At 44.3% G+C, this 16,756-nt stretch overlaps 1 protein-coding gene and 1 long non-coding RNA gene across 8 annotated transcripts in view; one reads left to right on the top strand and one right to left on the bottom strand.

Moving 5' to 3' along the window:
• The window catches only part of LOC147339703 (uncharacterized), a 254,010-nt gene that overhangs the window by 62,549 nt on the left and 174,705 nt on the right, over positions 1 to 16,756 (top strand). The window lies entirely within an intron of this gene.
• Positions 5,156 to 12,099, bottom strand: LOC147339706 (allergen Bos d 2-like). Of its 2 annotated transcripts, none has more exons than XM_086387264.1 (7): positions 11,895 to 12,099; positions 10,928 to 11,067; positions 10,664 to 10,734; positions 9,239 to 9,346; positions 6,972 to 7,073; positions 6,766 to 6,802; positions 5,156 to 5,357 (listed from the first exon to the last, which is right to left on the bottom strand). In XM_086387264.1, exons 1-6 carry the CDS (start codon positions 11,973 to 11,975, stop codon positions 6,786 to 6,788), a joined length of 519 nt encoding a protein of 172 aa, XP_086243390.1. In that variant the 5' UTR covers positions 11,976 to 12,099; the 3' UTR covers positions 5,156 to 5,357; positions 6,766 to 6,785. The 2 variants fall into 2 exon arrangements, with proteins under 2 accessions (XP_086243390.1, XP_086243389.1); XM_086387263.1 differs by having other exon boundaries at positions 5,156 to 5,354.

The raw sequence follows: 16,756 nt of genomic DNA, 5'->3' as shown, positions 1-16,756 counted from the left end.
CTTCTGCAGGGAATCTTCCCCACCCAGGGATTGAACCTGAGTCTCCTGCTTTACAGGCAGATTGCTGTCTGAGCTGCACTCTAGACCGTGGTTTTACATTTTAATTATTTATTTTTATTTTTGACTAGACTGGATCTTTCTTGCAGCACACAGGCTTCCTTGATTTGCGGGGAGCCGGGGCTACTTTTCCTTGGGGTGGAAGGTTTTGCGGTCTCTTCTCTTGCTGCACAGCACTGGGCTACAGGTTACCGGCTTCAGGAGTATTTCTCTCTCTCTCTCTCTCTCTATATATATATATTTATTTATTTGCTTTGAAAGCTTTACTCTTTAACCAAAGACCTACAGAGAGTCACCTGTCTTCCAGGCAGCAGGCAGCCTGCAAGGCTGCGTGGTTGGCTGCAGTCTTTCTCTCCAGCAACGTGGAGTCTCAGCTACGCTTGGTTGAGCTGAGTGACTGGCTGGTGCCACGCACCCCTCCCCAGGTCTGCGCGCCTGTGCATGCGCGGGTGGGGTACCCTTGTGATCGCGGCGGGCCGGGGGCACAGTCCTGCCTGCACCGAAGAACCTGGGGCAGGCCTTATCTGCATTTCCTGTGCACCCCTGGCCTTACTGTGCTGTCTCTACCGGGCTTGCCCACCTGTGTGTGCGTGCAGGTACCCTTATCATCACAGGGGTCTGAGGGCGAGGTCCCGTTTGCAAAGAAGGACCTTGGGCAGGCCTTGTCCGCATCTCTCCTGTTGCTCTGGCCTGGCTGCATCGTCACCATCGGCCCTGCAGCTTCGTCTCCTACCATCCACCCTCCACCCCGGCCTTCCCTGGAGGCGGACTGGCAGCCGGGTCCTCCCGTCGCCTCTCCTGGTGCCAGCTGGACGCCTTCTCCTTCTACCATGCTGGGCGTCTGCATTTGCTGGGCGTCCGGCTAGACGAACTTGGTTCAGTGACCTGTTCGGGAAGCAAGCAGAAGCCAGTCCTTTTTAAGGAAAAAAAAATGTTTTTTTAAATTTATTTATGTTTGGCTCTGCTGGCTCTTTCGTTGCTTTTGGGTGGGCTTTCTGTAGTCATGTCGAGTGGAAGCTTCTCTTCTTTGCAGTACACGGGGGATTCTCATTGTGGTGGCTTCTCTTGTCGTCCAACATGGGGTCAACACTTGTGGCTCCCAGACTTAGTTTTCTTCCCCCGTGACATGTGGGATCTTTGCGGAGCAGCCCCATGTCTCCTGCATGGGCAGGCAGATTCTTTTTTATTTTCATTTTTTTTTTAACAGAATACCATGTATTATTGATGGTTTTAATGAAGTTAGTGAAGCTAAAGAGAAAATCAGGAATAATTTATGTACTTGATAACTTGGTGCAAGTTATGTTTCCCTTTAGATCCATCTTTTTTGAATATGTCACCAATCAGTTCAGTTCAGTCACTCAGTCGTGTCTGACTCTTTGCGACCCCATGGACTGCAGCACGCCAGACTTCCCTGTCCATCATCAACTCCCAGACTTTACTCAAAATCCTGTCCACTGAGTTGGTGTCACCAATGTTTATACATATTTGTATATGTTTATACACATTTGCGGAGAAGGCAATGGCACCCCACTCCAGTACTCTTGCTTGGAAAATCCCATGGACGGAGGAGCCTGGTAGGCTGCAGTCCATGGGGTCACGAAGAGTTGGACACGACTGAGCGACTTCACTTTCACCTTTCACTTTCATGCACTGGAGAAGGAAATGGCAACCCATTCCGGTGTTCTTGCCTGGAGAATCCCAGGGATGGCAGAGCCTGGCGGGCTGCCGTCTATGGGGTCGCACAGATTTAGACACGATTGAAGCCACTTAGCAGCAGCAGCATACACATTTGACCTTCAGCCTGGGATAGCTCCTCTAGGCCTTCCTGTGCCCATGCAGCCCCCGCTCCTTGGACATGGGGTTGGTACTCCCAGATGGTAACTGCAGCCATGAAATTAAAAGACGCTTACTCCTTGGAAGGAAAGTTATGACCAACCTAGATGGCATATTCAAAATCAGAGACATTACTTTGCCAACAAAGGTCCGTTTAGTCAAGGCTATGGTTTTTCCTGTGGTCATGTATGGATGTGAGAGTTGGACTGTGAAGAAGGCTGAGCGCCGAAGAATTGATGCTTTTGAACTGTGGTGTTGGAGAAGACTCTTGAGAGTCCCTTGGACTGCAAGGAGATCCAACCAGTCCATTCTGAAGGAGATCAGCCCTGGGATTTCTTTGGAAGGAATGATGCTAAAGCTGAAACTCCAGTACTTTGGCCACCTCATGCGAAGAGTTGACTCATTGGAAAAGACTCTGATGCTGGGAGGGATTGGGGGCAGGAGGAGAAGGGGATGCCAGAGGATGAGATGGCTGGAGGGCATCACTGACTTGATGGATGTGAGTCTGAGTGAACTCCGGGTGTTGGTGATGGACAGGGAGGCCTGGCGTGCTGCGAACACAACTGAGTGACTGAACTGACTGATACACGTTTGATGGATATATTGCTCATTATTCCAAACACACTTTCTGGGTTCTAATGTTTATTTGCAAAAAATCTTGGTATTTATAGACAACATCTATTCATTTACATGATAGAGTTTTACAAATGTCCTTTAAATTTAGTAACTTTTTTGTCATGGGAGTATTCTGATTATGTAGTTGCCAAATAATAGTAATGACGTTCACGATACATTTTTAAAGAAAGAACAGTGATTGGCTTCCTCCATCAAGTACCTAGTTTGGATCATTGTCGTCGGCAGGTGGATTCTTAACCACAGAGCCACCAAGGAATCCCAGGGATGGCTTGAAGAATGAGCCGTGTGCATTCAGAAATGGTGGCTTGTTCTGTGGGGTTCAGGCATCCCGCTCCAGGCATCTGTTTGGGGACCCAGCCACGTGTATCATGGAGAAGTACGCAGCTGATGACTGAGTCATAGGAGCATGACAGGCAGACACTCTGGATCCTTCCAGGCCTGCTTGGAACAACCCCACGGAACCCCCCTCCAGGGCTCTGGCTCTGAATGCAGAAAGGCTGGGTCCTTCTGTGTGTCCCGCTCACTATAAACCATGAACGTAGCTTTTCCTTCTGTCTCGGCATCCCTGACAGCACATCCCTTTCTCACCAAGGGTGGGAGTGGGAGGCTGGCCTGGTAAAGGGACCCAAGGCATCGGTTGTACTCAGGGTTAGGCTGACTGCGGTGTTTACCAGGAGATCATGTGTTGAGTGGGGAAGACTGAGCTAGTGGAGGTGATGGAATCCCAGTTGAGCTATTTCAAATCTTAAAAGATGATGCTGTGAATGTACTGCACTCAATATGCCAGCAAATTTGGAAAACTCAGCAGTGGCCACAGGACTGGAAAAGGACAGTTTTCATTCCAATCCCTAAGAAAGGCAATGCCAGAGAATGCTCAAACTACCACACGATTGCACTCATCTCACACACTAGCAAAGTGATGCTCAAAATTCTCCAAGCCAGGCTTGAACAGTACATGAACCGTGAACAGATGTTGAAGCTTGTTCTAGAAAAGGCAGAAGAACCAGAGATCAAATTGCCAACATCTGCTGGATCATCAAAAAAGCAAGAGAGTTCCAGAAAAACATCTATTTCTGCTTTATTGACTATGCCAAAGCCTTTGACTGTGTGGATCACAATAAACTGTGGAAAATTCTGAGAGATGGGAATACCAGACCACCTGACCAGCCTCTTGAGAAATCTGTATGCAGGTCAGGAAGCAACAGTTAGAACTGGACACGGAACAACAGACTGGTTCCAAATAGGAAAAGGAGTACGTCAAGGCTGTATATTGTCACCCTGCTTATTTAACTTATATGCAGAGTACGTCATGAGAAATGCTGGACTGGAAGAAACACAAGCTGGAATCAAGATTGCTGGGAGAAATATCAATCACCTCAGATATGCAGATGACACCACCCTTATGGCAGAAAGTAAAGAGGAACTAAAAAGCCTCTTGATGAAAGTGAAAGAGGAGAGTGAAAAAGTTGGCTTAAAGGTCAACATTCAGAAAACGAAGATCATGGCATCCGGTCCCATCACTTCATGGGAAATAGATGGGGAAACAAGTAGAAACAGTGTCAGACTTTATTTTTCTGGGCTCCAAAATCACTGCAGATGGTGATGGCAGCCATGAAATTAAAATATGCTTGCTCCTTGGTAGAAAAGTCATGACCAACCTAGACAGCATATTCAAAAGCAGAGACATTACTTTGCCAACAAAGGTCTGTCTAGTCAAAGCTATGGTTTTTCCAGTGGTCATGTATGGATGTGAGAGTTGGACTATGAAGAAAGCTGAGCGCCAAAGAATTGATGCTTTTGAACTGTGGTGTTGGAGAAGACTCTTGAGAGTCCCTTGGACAGCAAGGAGATCCAACCAGTCCATTCTAAAGGAGATTAGTCCTGAGTGTTCATTGGAAGGACTGATGCTGAAGTCAAAAGTGATGCAAAGAACTGACTCATTGGAAAAGACCCTGATGCTGGGGAAGATTGAAGGCAGGAGAAGGGGACGATGGAGAATGAGATGGTTGGATGGCATCACTGACTCAATGGACGTGAGTTTGAGTAAACTCTGGGAGTTGGTGATGGACAGGGAGGCCTGGTGTGCTGCAGTCCACAGGGTCACAAGGAGTCAGACAGGAGTGAGCGACTGAACTGAACTGTACAGACTAGTGACTCAGTTATACTCATACAGACATTCTTTTTCTGATACTCTTTGCCAATGTGGTTTATTTCAGGAGACTGGATATAGTTCTCTGTGCTCTGGAGTACGACCTTATTGTTTGTTCATCCTGCATATTAAAGTTTGCATCTGCTAATGTCAAAGTCCCACGCCATCCCTTCCCTGCTTCATGGCGCCCACAAGTCTGATCTCTATGTCTGCGAGAGTCTGTTTCTGTTTTGTTAAATAGGCTCACTTGTGGACACGGTATATTATTATTGCATGTTGTTCCCATCGCAATCCAGGGAAAGAACTGTAAAACTACCCTCTGTGGTTTATTCTCTCTTCTCACCAAGACAGTTTCAGGATTCACACCATGCGTCCTAAACAGGGTTATCACCTGCTTCATTGTACCCTTGATTTCTACCTGGTTGGATTTACATGCTTTGTGCATTAGGGGTATGGCAAATGCCCTCACTGACACGTATGTGCATTAATCAGTTTATTGATCAGTTTAGGAATCCAGTAACATCAACAAGAGCACAGGAGATTCGTAGTAGGAAAGTCATGGGTCGTGACTTCCTGCGGGAGAAGAAATGGCAATTTCAAGGAAAAGGTCTATTATCTTCATACGGATGATCGTGACCCACTGGTGCTGTGATGCTGCTCATATACTTAACTTTGTTTTCTGCTTGAAACATGAAAAAAAGAAAAACAAGTAGCACATTGTTGAGCTGATTAGGATTAACATGATGTTGCTCATAGCATGAAAGAGAAAAGAGAAGCAGTGGATGGTGGACCCAGTGGAGAAACTTCCCTGCAACTTTCACAGAAGTCCTTCTGTGCATGTGGCCGTGTGGGACTATCCTACAAGACCGTTTTCACAGAAGTCCTTCTGTGTTGTCCCTGTGGGCTTGCATAGGATTACCACCTGGTGAAATTAGTGGTGAGCAGTCCTGCATCAGCTCGAATGCTGAGAGTCACTAGGTTACATACTCAGAGGTCTGAGACATAGGAGACTATATACTGTGTCACCTATGCGGCTTACATCTTCTGTAGCCTCCTGCATCATCACGGATGTGTTGCGGCTGCACGGTCCTTCATTCGCAGTGGGATTCACCGGGGGTCATCGTATCTCACAGCTCGGGGCTTCACACAGCCTCCTCCTCTGTCCTCGGAGCATCTCACCATGGAGTCTAGACCAGTGTTGTGTTTGGACATTTAAATCCAAACACTTATCGAAGCCAGAACCTTTGCTGTCTGGCAAGGTGGACTTTTTGTTATGCTATTCTTTTCGTAAGTTACTTTTTATTGAAACTTCCTAGATTTGCAACAGTGGGCTACTTCCAGCTGTACAGCAAAGTGATTTATCTGTACATTTGTTGTCGGTTAGTCGCTGAGTCATGTCCCGCTGTTTATGTCCTATGGTCTATAGCTTTCCAGACTCTTCTGTCCATTGGATTTTCCAGGCAAGAATTCTAGAGTGGGTTACCATTTTCCAAGGGATCTTTCTAACTCATGGATAGAACCCATGTCTCCTGTGTCTCCTGCCTTGGCAGGCAGATTCTTGACCACTGAGTCACCTCCAAAGCCTCAGTTATACATATATGTAGGTCAATGTATACCTTTTAGAGTCTTCTTCTGAAAGTTATTACAAGACATTGCGTTTAGTTCTCTGTGTTATCTGCTATGTCTTTGTCATTGATTTTATATATTTTACTGTGGATCTGCTCATCTCACACTCCTGATTGACCCCTTGCCTGCTTCCCCTTTGGTGACCGTTAATTTTGTCTGTGTTTGAGAGTCTGTTTCTGTTTTATGAATGGTTCCTTTGCATCATATTTTAAGGTTCCACATGGAAGTGATGGCAAATGATATTTGCCTTTCTCTTTCTGACTTACTTCACCTAGTAAGATCACCTCTAGGTCCGTCCATGTGGCTGCAAATGGCATTATTTGATTCTTTTTCACGGCCGAGTAATATTCCATCGTGTATGTATCCCATTCTTAAAACAGTGAACCCCCCCCCGCCCCGCCTGCCCCAAAGAGGGAACCTACTGAGACAAAGCTCAGTGTTGTATGAGGTATGTTTCTACTCACCCAACTGATGTTGTCTGTTCTTATGGAGGACAGTCGTCTGTGGAAGAGAATGAATAAGGGGGACAATGACCATTGATATGCCTTTGTTTCCAAGGATTATTTCATAATAGCTTTTTACAAGGATATCTGTGCCAATGGGAATTTTGAATTGAATGTCCCAGTGATGTGTTTTCATTTCGGATACCTGTCACCGTCCGGGGCTTTACCTGTTTCGATGATGTTTTCTATATTTTCATTTGGAATCCCCCTCTCATTGTTCAGCTGCTGATACTTCTGAAATTCTTCTGGAGTGAAACTGGTTCCTTTGGCTGGATTTCATAGCAAATGGGGTAGGAGAGGTGTGCATTAGAATCTTTTATGGGTTGTAGAGAGTCACCTGGCTGCTCCCTGTAGTGATGGGTAAGTCTCACCAGCACCGCTGCCCTCCACCATCACCTAAGCCCTGCCCTTCAGGTATTTTTCTACACACGTGCCCGAGTGTGCACACAGGTCTTCACATGGGTCCATGGGGGTAGAGTCCACATAATTAACATGCTACCACGCTCCAGTTCTTGCAACTACTCGGTGAGCTACAGATCATTCAGCTGTGAGCTTAAGCATACCCTAGGGAGAAGCAGGTTTTCAAGGTACGTCGGAGAAGGTCATGGCAAGTCTGAGACTCAACTCTCAGACTCTAATGCTTCCTGTCCACTTTGTCTACATCCTAGAATTCCATCCCTGGGGTTTTCACAAACCCTCATGAAATGGAGAGGGAAATGGCAACCCATTCCAGTATTCTTGACTGGAGAATCCCAGGGACAGAGGAGCCTGTTGGGCTGCCGTCTATGGGGTCACACAGAGTCGGACACGGCTGACGCGACTTAGCAGCAGCAATGGAATGAATGGGCAGGGAATGATTTGGAATTTTCAAAAGCATACTGACCCCACTGAGATGGTGGAGGACCTTATGTGCAATGCCTCATACCTGATATTTCCTGCCTGCCTTTTGTCTGTGAAAGATTTTAGTCAAAAGTTGTAAGTTTATCAGAGAATTACAAATGTCATACAGCAAAGGAAAACTGTCAAAGGACATGAAATAATAATAATGTAGTCATAAAGCATAGACAAGGACCTGTAGTTCCTCCCCAAGGGCAATAAATACTGTTCTGGGTCATATCCTGTACGCTGTCTTATAGACACTGAAACCCCACTCGGTGGACAAGTTAACTACAGGATGACCAGACTGTAGCCGTGACATAAGCTGCCATGATTCTGAGAATTGATTTCAAGGAGATGGGAATACAGAGACCCTGGAACTGTTGATTAACTGTGCCTAAAACAATCACGATGATGCTGGTCAGACCACTGATGACTGATTTAAAAATGACTGTTGGAGCTGACTTCTGTTTTTGCAAGGAGCCCCCTCCCGCTGTCTATAAAACTCTTGTCCCCCTGTTTGGCAGTTGTGGGGTGGGGAAGTCAGCCTTTGGACAGAAGTCCACTCTCCCACCAGTTGTCTGCATCTGAACGAAAGCAGACTTTTCTTTCTAAGAAGCTGGCCTCTTAGTTGCCTTTTGAAGGGTGGGCAGCAGGAACCCACATTGGGTAACGACATCACACATGCTACTGAGGAAGAAAACTCACGCTTTCTCATCCTCAAAGACCAGACACGACACCCACCCATCCCCGATGAGGATATAATATCAGAGGGGATAAAGAGATGTGGCAGGGAACCCAAGGGATTGGCCGGACGGCAGGATGATTGACATTCCAGACCACACTGCCTGTACAGTCGGCAGTGTGACCCAGTGGTATTTGCAGAACTCTAGGCAATACTTTTATGATTGTGACAAAGGAGAAAGCATTTGTCGTGGAGATGAATGCAGTCACGGCCCCGGGACCTGTGAGTTTTCTAAACTCAGATTTAAACCTTGGTTCACTTGGGTGTCAGGACCCAGAGACTGTATTTGTGTGATACCTGGCAAGGAACTCGTGGAGCATCCTGAAATATTTCCTTGGATCTCTGGGATAAGTGTATCTCATTTTTAAAAGAGCCATCACATAGAATCCCCAGTGGATAACATTTCCTCATTTTTCCAGCAGACAGACTTTCTATATCCCCGACTCACGTCACATGAAGTCTGAATTCTCCGTGTGAACACAGATCTGTTCCACGGTGCTTCATATAAGGTGCTGTGCTTAGTTTCTCAGTCCTGTCCGACTCTTTGTGACCCTGTAGAGTATAGACCACCAGGCTCCCCTGTCCGTGGGATTCTCCAGGCAAGAATACTGGAGTGCATTTCTATTCACTCCTCCAGGGGATCTTCCCAACCCAGGGATCAAACCCAGGTCTCCCACACTGCAGGTGATTTCTTTCCCATCTGAGCCACCAGTCAAGCCCTAATATAAGTTACGTGTGTACCTGTCTCCTTTCTGTAAAAATACTGATCGTATGAAAACATCTACTTTGCGTTGGGTAAGCTATAGTACGTACCGGAACCTTCAGTTACTTTTGTGATTTTTTCTCCATCGTCATTTTCATAATAAAATACCAGTATGTTGTCTGTTACATGAATGATTTGCAAATAAATTTTCCCCTCGACTGTGGCAGAGGAAAAAAACAAAACAAAACATCAAACCTCAACATGATTCACTTCTTTTCTTTTCATTTGAGCCTGACTTATTCTTCACACGATATTGTCAGTCTTCCCTTGGATGGTGAACTGTATCTCACTGAGATTTCTAGCGACGCGTTGTTAGAACGAGTTAAGACAGTTAGTGAACTAGGATAGCTTTCTCCACAGCCCCTTCTCCTGAAAATGGAGACTCCCAGTCTTCTAGACTGCGCAGTCTGTGAATGATAACAAGTTGTTTATTGCAACTCTAATAGGTGTTAAACCTCAGCCATCTCATAGGAGCTCACAAGAGCTGACTGTTAAATTTTCAAGAATTTTGTAACCCAGTTTGCAACTACAATCATGGTTAGAAAGGAATTCAAAAATTTAAATGAATGATATTAAAATAAATGTCAGTACATCATCCAGAGTTATTTCCTAGTACAAGAGGAAATAGGTACAAATTAGTTTATTGCAAAATGCTGGGCATATATAATATGAAATGGTTTCGGATTAGATCCTGTGGCTCTGTGTCCACAGTTGAAATTAAAATAAATGCATAAGACCAAGATTAGAGTGCTCTGTTATACATTTTTTCCCCATGAAAATTAAACATACAGACATTTGATCACTGAATAGAATATTACAGTACTGATATTAATATTTGAGAATTATTTCCTGTCATTTTCAACTATGGAGACAGAAATCTACATTAGTGCCTCTTTCAAATTATGTATTGATATTCATATATGAGAATTATTTCTCCTTATTTGAAGCTATAGAGATAGAAGTCTATGCTAAAGTCCCTTTCAAATTATGTAAAAAAAATCAGTTTGAAGTTTTGGCTGTTATTTTAACTGTTTCCAATTTTGGACTTTAAGTTAATCATGTTCTACTTACTCAACTTGCTAATGAAAAACTTTTAATATTTAAAGAATTTCTTTACTCAAAAGAAATTGAATCACGTAGGTCAAGTAAAAGAAAAAATTGTGAAAGAGTTGTTATTAGCCTAAGTAGGTAATTGGACTTCTCCATGCCCGAGGAATATGAGGAGTCAGTGTTCTGGGGCTTTTTCTCAGAGACCATCAGTGGCCACATTCCAACCTTGGACCTCATCCTGGTGTTGTGGCACAGAATGGATTGCTGAAAAATTAAATGGCTTTTCCAAGGTTGCATTGGTAACGAGTAGAGGAAATAGTCCGCCCATAGAGATATTAGTTGTTTTGGGTGAAGCACATACTATCCATCTGAACACGTTCCATGGTTTGGGGAAGACCACCCATCAGAGGAGCTGGAGTACTCACATTCTATGAAGTAAACACCTCCTTCCTGTCTCTGTAGCACTTCTGAGAAAAACTGGCATGTGCCATCAGATCTGAAAAACACAACAGGCAAGACAATTCCTTCCCACCATTCAGTCGCCAGGGCTTGAGGACACCCTCCTGGGAATAGAGTTTGCACACCCAACTTCACAACCGTGACTCACACCTCTCACTGTACGTGGAGACCAGACCCCATGCCAGAAGTCAACAGACTCCTTGCTTTCGGTCGAGGAGGATTGTGCTTACTTGATATAAAATGAAAGGGAGAGCTGTTCGCAGTTGTTAATACATTCAATCTGGCGATTATAACACCTCAGTGGGCCCCCTTCCACAATCTTCTCCTTGTTATCTGCAGCTGCATAAATGGTGCGCCACTGTCCTACAACCTAAGAAGGAAGTTCCTTGTAAACGTCAGTCAATCTCTTTTCTGGTTACTCACCAATACACGGCACTGTCTATGCTTCTGCACTTGCCACAGAGGAGAAGCAAATTGAATCTTATTAAAGCAAAGAGGAGTTCCACCCCCTACCTTGGTGAGTAACACGACATGAAATCGTCTTTCCTATTGGAGCACAAAGCATAGAATTCAGAAATTTTTGCAGACAATTCAGAGCTTTTCTGAAATAGCTAAAACCATGCCAGTAAAGACTGTGACAGTTAATATCTTTCTGAATGTTAGCTTGTTAGGGGTTTTGTTTGTTTTACCTACAAATGAATAAGATAAATGAAAAATAGCCAAGAAGAGATAAACAGATGGCAGTATTACGTTTGTGTAGATATGTCGACCACAGAAGGTATATAATCTGGTTATACTGCTGCTGCTGCTATGTCGCTTAAGTTGTATCTGACTCTGTGTGACCCCAGAGATGGCAGCCCACCAGGCTCCCCAGTCCCTGGGATTCTCTAGGCAAGAACACTGGAGTGGGTTGCCATTTCCTTCTCCAATGCCTGCAAGTGAAAAGTGAAAGTGAAGTCGCTCAGTCCTGTCCGACTCTTAGCAACCCCATGGACTGCAGCCCACTAGGCTCCTCCGTCCATGGGATTTTCCTCGAGAGAGTACTGGAGTGGGGTGCCATTGCCTTCTCCAAATCTGGTCATACATATACACAAATATATCTCTGTCACATGCACACACAGCCGCGCACACACACATGCACACACACACACAATCAAACAAGCAAGACCTTCTAGCAGATCAGCTCATTCGGGGTACCTTTGAGGGGTCTATCTCAGCTGGAGTTTCCTGGGCGGCACAAACCAAGACAAGGACAAGACTCAGGAACAGAATCTTCATCTTGTGAGTCTTGTGTTGTTCCTTCTAGACAAGCGGAGGGCGCCCCAGTTGTTGGAGAGAATGTGAATTGGTTCCACTTTTTATAGGATACGTCTCTTGGCGGAATACCTATCAATCAAACAGTGGTTAATCACAGGATGACGGTGACCTAAATGTAATCTTCGGACATCCTGGTTGGCAGCTGAGCATTTTGGCATTCTGTGCTTCTTATACAACCCTGTGTTATTCCTTTCACGTTGAAGAGGTCTGTTTAAGCTTATTTTCTAAAATGAATGACGCACCTTTGGTTTAAGAAGATAAATATGTGGTATCTCTATCAGGAATCAGTTATCAGGGAATTCATGAGAGGGGTTCATATTTTTTTTTAATATTGAAATTGCAGTATAGTTGATGTCCAATATTTTCTGTTACAGGTGTAGCATATAGGTGTTCATAATTTTATTTCTACCTTTGGAGCTATAAAACATTGGCTTTTTTATTTCCCATGTTTTCCAATCCTTACTTTTAAAATAATCTTTGTATGTTATTATTTATTTTGTACTTTATAGCTCTTATTCCACTCCTTGTGTGTGTGTTACTGACTTCTTTCCCTCAGCAGATTCGTTTGAATAAACATCTATGTATTTTTGTCCGAGAAGGCAATGGCACCCCACTGCAGTACTTTTGCCTGGAAAATCCCATGGACGGAGGAGCCTGGTAGGCTGCAGTCCATGGGGTCGCTAAGAGTCGGGCATGACTAAGTGACTTCACTTTCACTTTTCAGTTTCATGCATTGGAGAAGGAAATGGCAACCCACTCCAGTCTTCTTGCCTAGAGAATCCCAGGGACGGGGGAGCCTGGTGGGCTGCCATCTATGGGGTCGTACAGAGTCAGACACGACTGAAGCGACTTAGCCATATTTTTGTAGACTCCTTCCCCATTGCCCCTACATAGTACCATCAGGATATATCCCACTTTTATCCATTCCAGTGTTGATGGATACGTGTTCATAGACATGATTTAGTAAGGAAGTGAGCCATCTTATCTCCTGGGTAGAGACTTAGGGGATCTCCATGTCTGGACTGCTGGATCTCCGTGCCTCTGATTTTCGATCCCTGCCAACAGGAGATGAGAATTTCCGTTGCTCCATCCTTGGCAGGACTCGGTATGGTCAGCTGTTTTTATGTCAGAGATTGTCATGAGTGCGTTAGTCTATGCAGTTTCAGGAGTATTTTCCATTTCCTCAATGAATAAACTGGGGTGATGGCCATTTGTCTGTTTCCTTTGTTAGGTGTCTCTGCAAGCTGTTTGTTCATTACTGTATGAATTATTTGTTTTTTATGAAGTTTGTAGGTTTTTAACATATTCTGGAGTCTCTCTTAGATGGAGATGTGCGAACATTTGCCCCCCCGTTGCTGGCTTTACTTTTATTTCCTTAAGGTTGTCCCTCAAAGATGTAAATATTTTGATTGAGGCTTGGTTATGAACATTCTGTTCCCAGTGTGAGATCCTGCTTGGTGTATATTTTAATCAGTAATCGCCTAATCTTTGGTCACCGTGTCCACCTGTGTTTTGCCTCTGGAGTCTTTCTTGTTTTGGGTCTTAAATACACGTCTGTGAGTCTCTCTGCGTTAGTTGTAAAACGTGCAGCAATGAAAGACTTGAAGTTATTTATTTTTTTGGTCACACGAGTTCCCAATTTCTCCAACAGTTTTCCTTATAAGGTTATTATTCTCTTCTGAATTTCCTTTGTAACTGTATCCAAAATCTATTTGTCTCTATATTCCTGTCCCTTCTCCAGGAGCAGATTTGGTTCTGTTTTGGTTTGTGTTTCCCCATCCTTGGTTCTATTTTGGGGGCAGTGTTAAAGACAGTTAGAACATGATGGTCACATGAGTGGCCTTCAACAAATTTGTGTCAAAAGCAAAGCATTCACGGTTCACATCTTGTGAAAACAGAATTTTCATTCATTCACGGATCATTAGAGTGGTGCGTGTTTCTGGTGATTTTCACAGAGCATGTCTGAAAGAGCAAGACAGTTTTGCTACGTTTTGGAGCCAAAGGAAATAATCCTTGAATAAATGGTGGCTGCAGAATTCTCAACATAAGTAGATACTCAAACATAAGGGTTTAATTGACTTAACTTCTACTGCTGGTTATATTTGTTTTTGGTATATTTTTTCCTGTTTATTTATAATTAGCCAATGAGCTCCTGTGATTTAAAGAAGTTTGTAATGAACAGGATGTTGACTATGACAAATAGCATTGCATGTATATCTGTCAGTGGCTTAGAGCAGAACTTTTAAGTGTTTTTATCGCACACATGCACACACAAATACGGGGTAAAATGAGTAACAGATGTATTAGTCAACTTGTGTCTTATGTAAATCACCAGTGATGGTTTTTCTTTGACTCTACCTTCCTGTTCCTGATCTTCCTGCCAACTTCTAAGAGTTGGTATATCCACACTGATTAAAGTTAATTCACTTGTGATAGAGGATCCCTCTTCCCCAGGATTTGATATATTGTCAACTGGATGGAGATCCTTGAAAATAATTTTTCAGATAAAATTTTTTTAATGGTTCATATTTCCTACCTGGTTCCTAATGTTTTCATTATTCAAACGGCAACTGTTTCCCTGAGAATTTTTAAAAGTATTTTGGTGTCTCGCATCTGTGGGAGAGGGAGAGGGGGGATGATTTAGGAGAATGGCATTGAAATATGTATAATATCATATAAGAAATGAATCGCCAGTCCAGGTTCGATGCAAGATACAGGATGCTTGGGGCTGGTGCACTGGGATGACCCAGAGGGATGGTATGGGGAGGGAGGAGGGAGGGGGGTTCAGGATTGGGAACACGTGTACACCCGTGGTGGATTCATGTTGATGTATGGCAAAACCAATACAATATTGTAATTAGCCTCTAATTAAAATAAATAAATTTAAATTAAGAAAAAAAAGTATTTTGGTGGGTAACTCAGCGGTCATACTTCTTATAACTTCTGCTAAGGGGTTTTTTGTTTTTTTTTTTTAATTTTACAACACACACCGGGTCTTACTTGCTGTGTTCTGCCTCTCCCTAGTGATGGGCTGAGGGCTTGTTGTTGTGATGGTTCTCTTGTTCAGACTCTGAATGAGCGGAGTTTGTGTAATGCATGCCTTTGCTATCATACACACGTGGGATCTTCCAGGATATAGATTCAGTGTGTGTTCCCTGCATTGCCAGGTGGATTCTGAACCACTGGACCCCTGGGGAAGTCCCTCTGCTCCATTTGTTCGTTCTTCGTTTTAATTCTTGTTGTAGGTGGCTTCCTTGGGTGAGACCTGAGTGAGCAGTAGCTTCATTCTTCCCGGGGGCTATTAGTAGCTGCCCTCTGCACTGCTCTGGTAGCAATATTGACACCTTCCAACCTGGGGGGCTCATCTTTCAGGGTCATATGTGTTTGCCATTTTATACAGTTCATGGGGTTCCCACAGCGAGAATACTGGAGTGCTTAGCCACGCCCCACCTCCAGTGGATCACCTTCTGTCAGAACTCTTCACTATGACCCCTCTGTCTTGGGTGGCCCTACACGAAATGGCCCATAGCTTCCCTGAGTTATGCCAGCCCCTTCAGCATGCAAGGCAGTGATCCACGAAGGGAGTACAGCTTATTCGTTAACCCGCCATTGTTGCATTTTCCGTCAACAACTCGAGTCGACGGACACCAGTATCTTGATCTTGGACATCAGGCTGTGCTTGTTACATGCATTCAGAGTGCACACAGCTTACAGTGAGCCCTGGCAGGGTCCGGGCCCAGTGCCCTATTCTGTCTTGCCTCTCACTTCACAGCCGCTCAGGTGCACCCAGCCTTCCACATCCTCATGAATCAACCAGAGGTCTCCAGAGTGGTCTAGGATGGTGTCATCTTTTTCACCTCCCTTATGCATTTTTCCTGGTGTGTTGTCTGGTCCAGTGGCATGACCTACAGGACACCCATGATGCTTCTTTTGCCCATCAGTTGGCACCAATCAATGACTATTACTTTGAAAAATATCTGATGAGCAACTTCTGTGCAGAGCTGTAGGTAACTCTGCACCTGCATTGCATCAGCATCAAAGTGTCTGCTTTTGGGGTTTGAGATGGAGAGTAGCCCCCACTGTAGTCGGACATCACAGACCCTGTGCTTTGTAAATACCATCACTGCCCTTTCTTTAGTAAACACTGTTCACTTTGGTTGTATGTGTGTGTGCTCAGTTCATAAATCGTGGCTGACTCTAGCGACTCCATGGACTGTAGCCTGCCAGACTCCTCTGTTCATGGATTCTCAATCCAAGAATACTGGAGTGGGTTTCCATTACCTTCTTCAGGGCATCTTCTTGACCTAGGGATTGAATCTGCATCTCTTGCATCTCCTACATTGCTAGGTATATTTTTTACTACCGCGCCCCCTGGAAGCCATGTAAGACTTCATTCTGCAACATCCTGACTGCCTCCTGCAACCCCACAGCAGATGAACACTGCTTGACACCATCGTTGAGTTGCTTTCAGGTTCCACTTAGGACAGGTCAGAATAAGGTATCTGAAAACCAATCCCATTTCTCATGTGACAACTGATCGGAACCTCATTTCACCATATAAAACTACCTTCAGTGGTTTATTCTCTCATCTCACAGAAACACTGGCAGGATTCACACCATGCATCCTAAAAAGAGTTATTTCCTCCTTCGTTGTACACTCAACTTTCTGCATGGTTGAATTTACAAGTTTTGAGTATTTGCAAATATAGAACCTTTGTTCACTACACATATGTGCTTTAATC

Source organism: Bos grunniens, chromosome X, assembly GCF_055505025.1.
Source record: "Bos grunniens cultivar Pamir isolate PY7600 chromosome X, Bosgru_T2T1.0, whole genome shotgun sequence".
Lineage (NCBI taxonomy): Eukaryota > Metazoa > Chordata > Mammalia > Artiodactyla > Bovidae > Bos > Bos grunniens.
Note: the sequence above shows the minus strand (reverse complement) of the source record. Positions and strands in the feature narration are given on the sequence as shown.

Bases quoted from the DNA above. Each gene is read 5' to 3' on its own strand.
- LOC147339706 (XM_086387264.1), bottom strand. From the start codon at position 11,975: ATGAAGATTCTGTTCCTGAGTCTTGTCCTTGTCTTGGTTTGTGCCGCC. The intron at 11,068-11,894 runs GTACCCCGAATG...CTTCCTTCTTAG, and splicing joins CTGAGATAGACCCCTCAAAG to GTTGTAGGACAGTGGCGCAC. The intron at 10,735-10,927 runs GTAAGCACAATC...TGTGTTTTTCAG, and splicing joins TCCCTTTCATTTTATATCAA to ATCTGATGGCACATGCCAGT.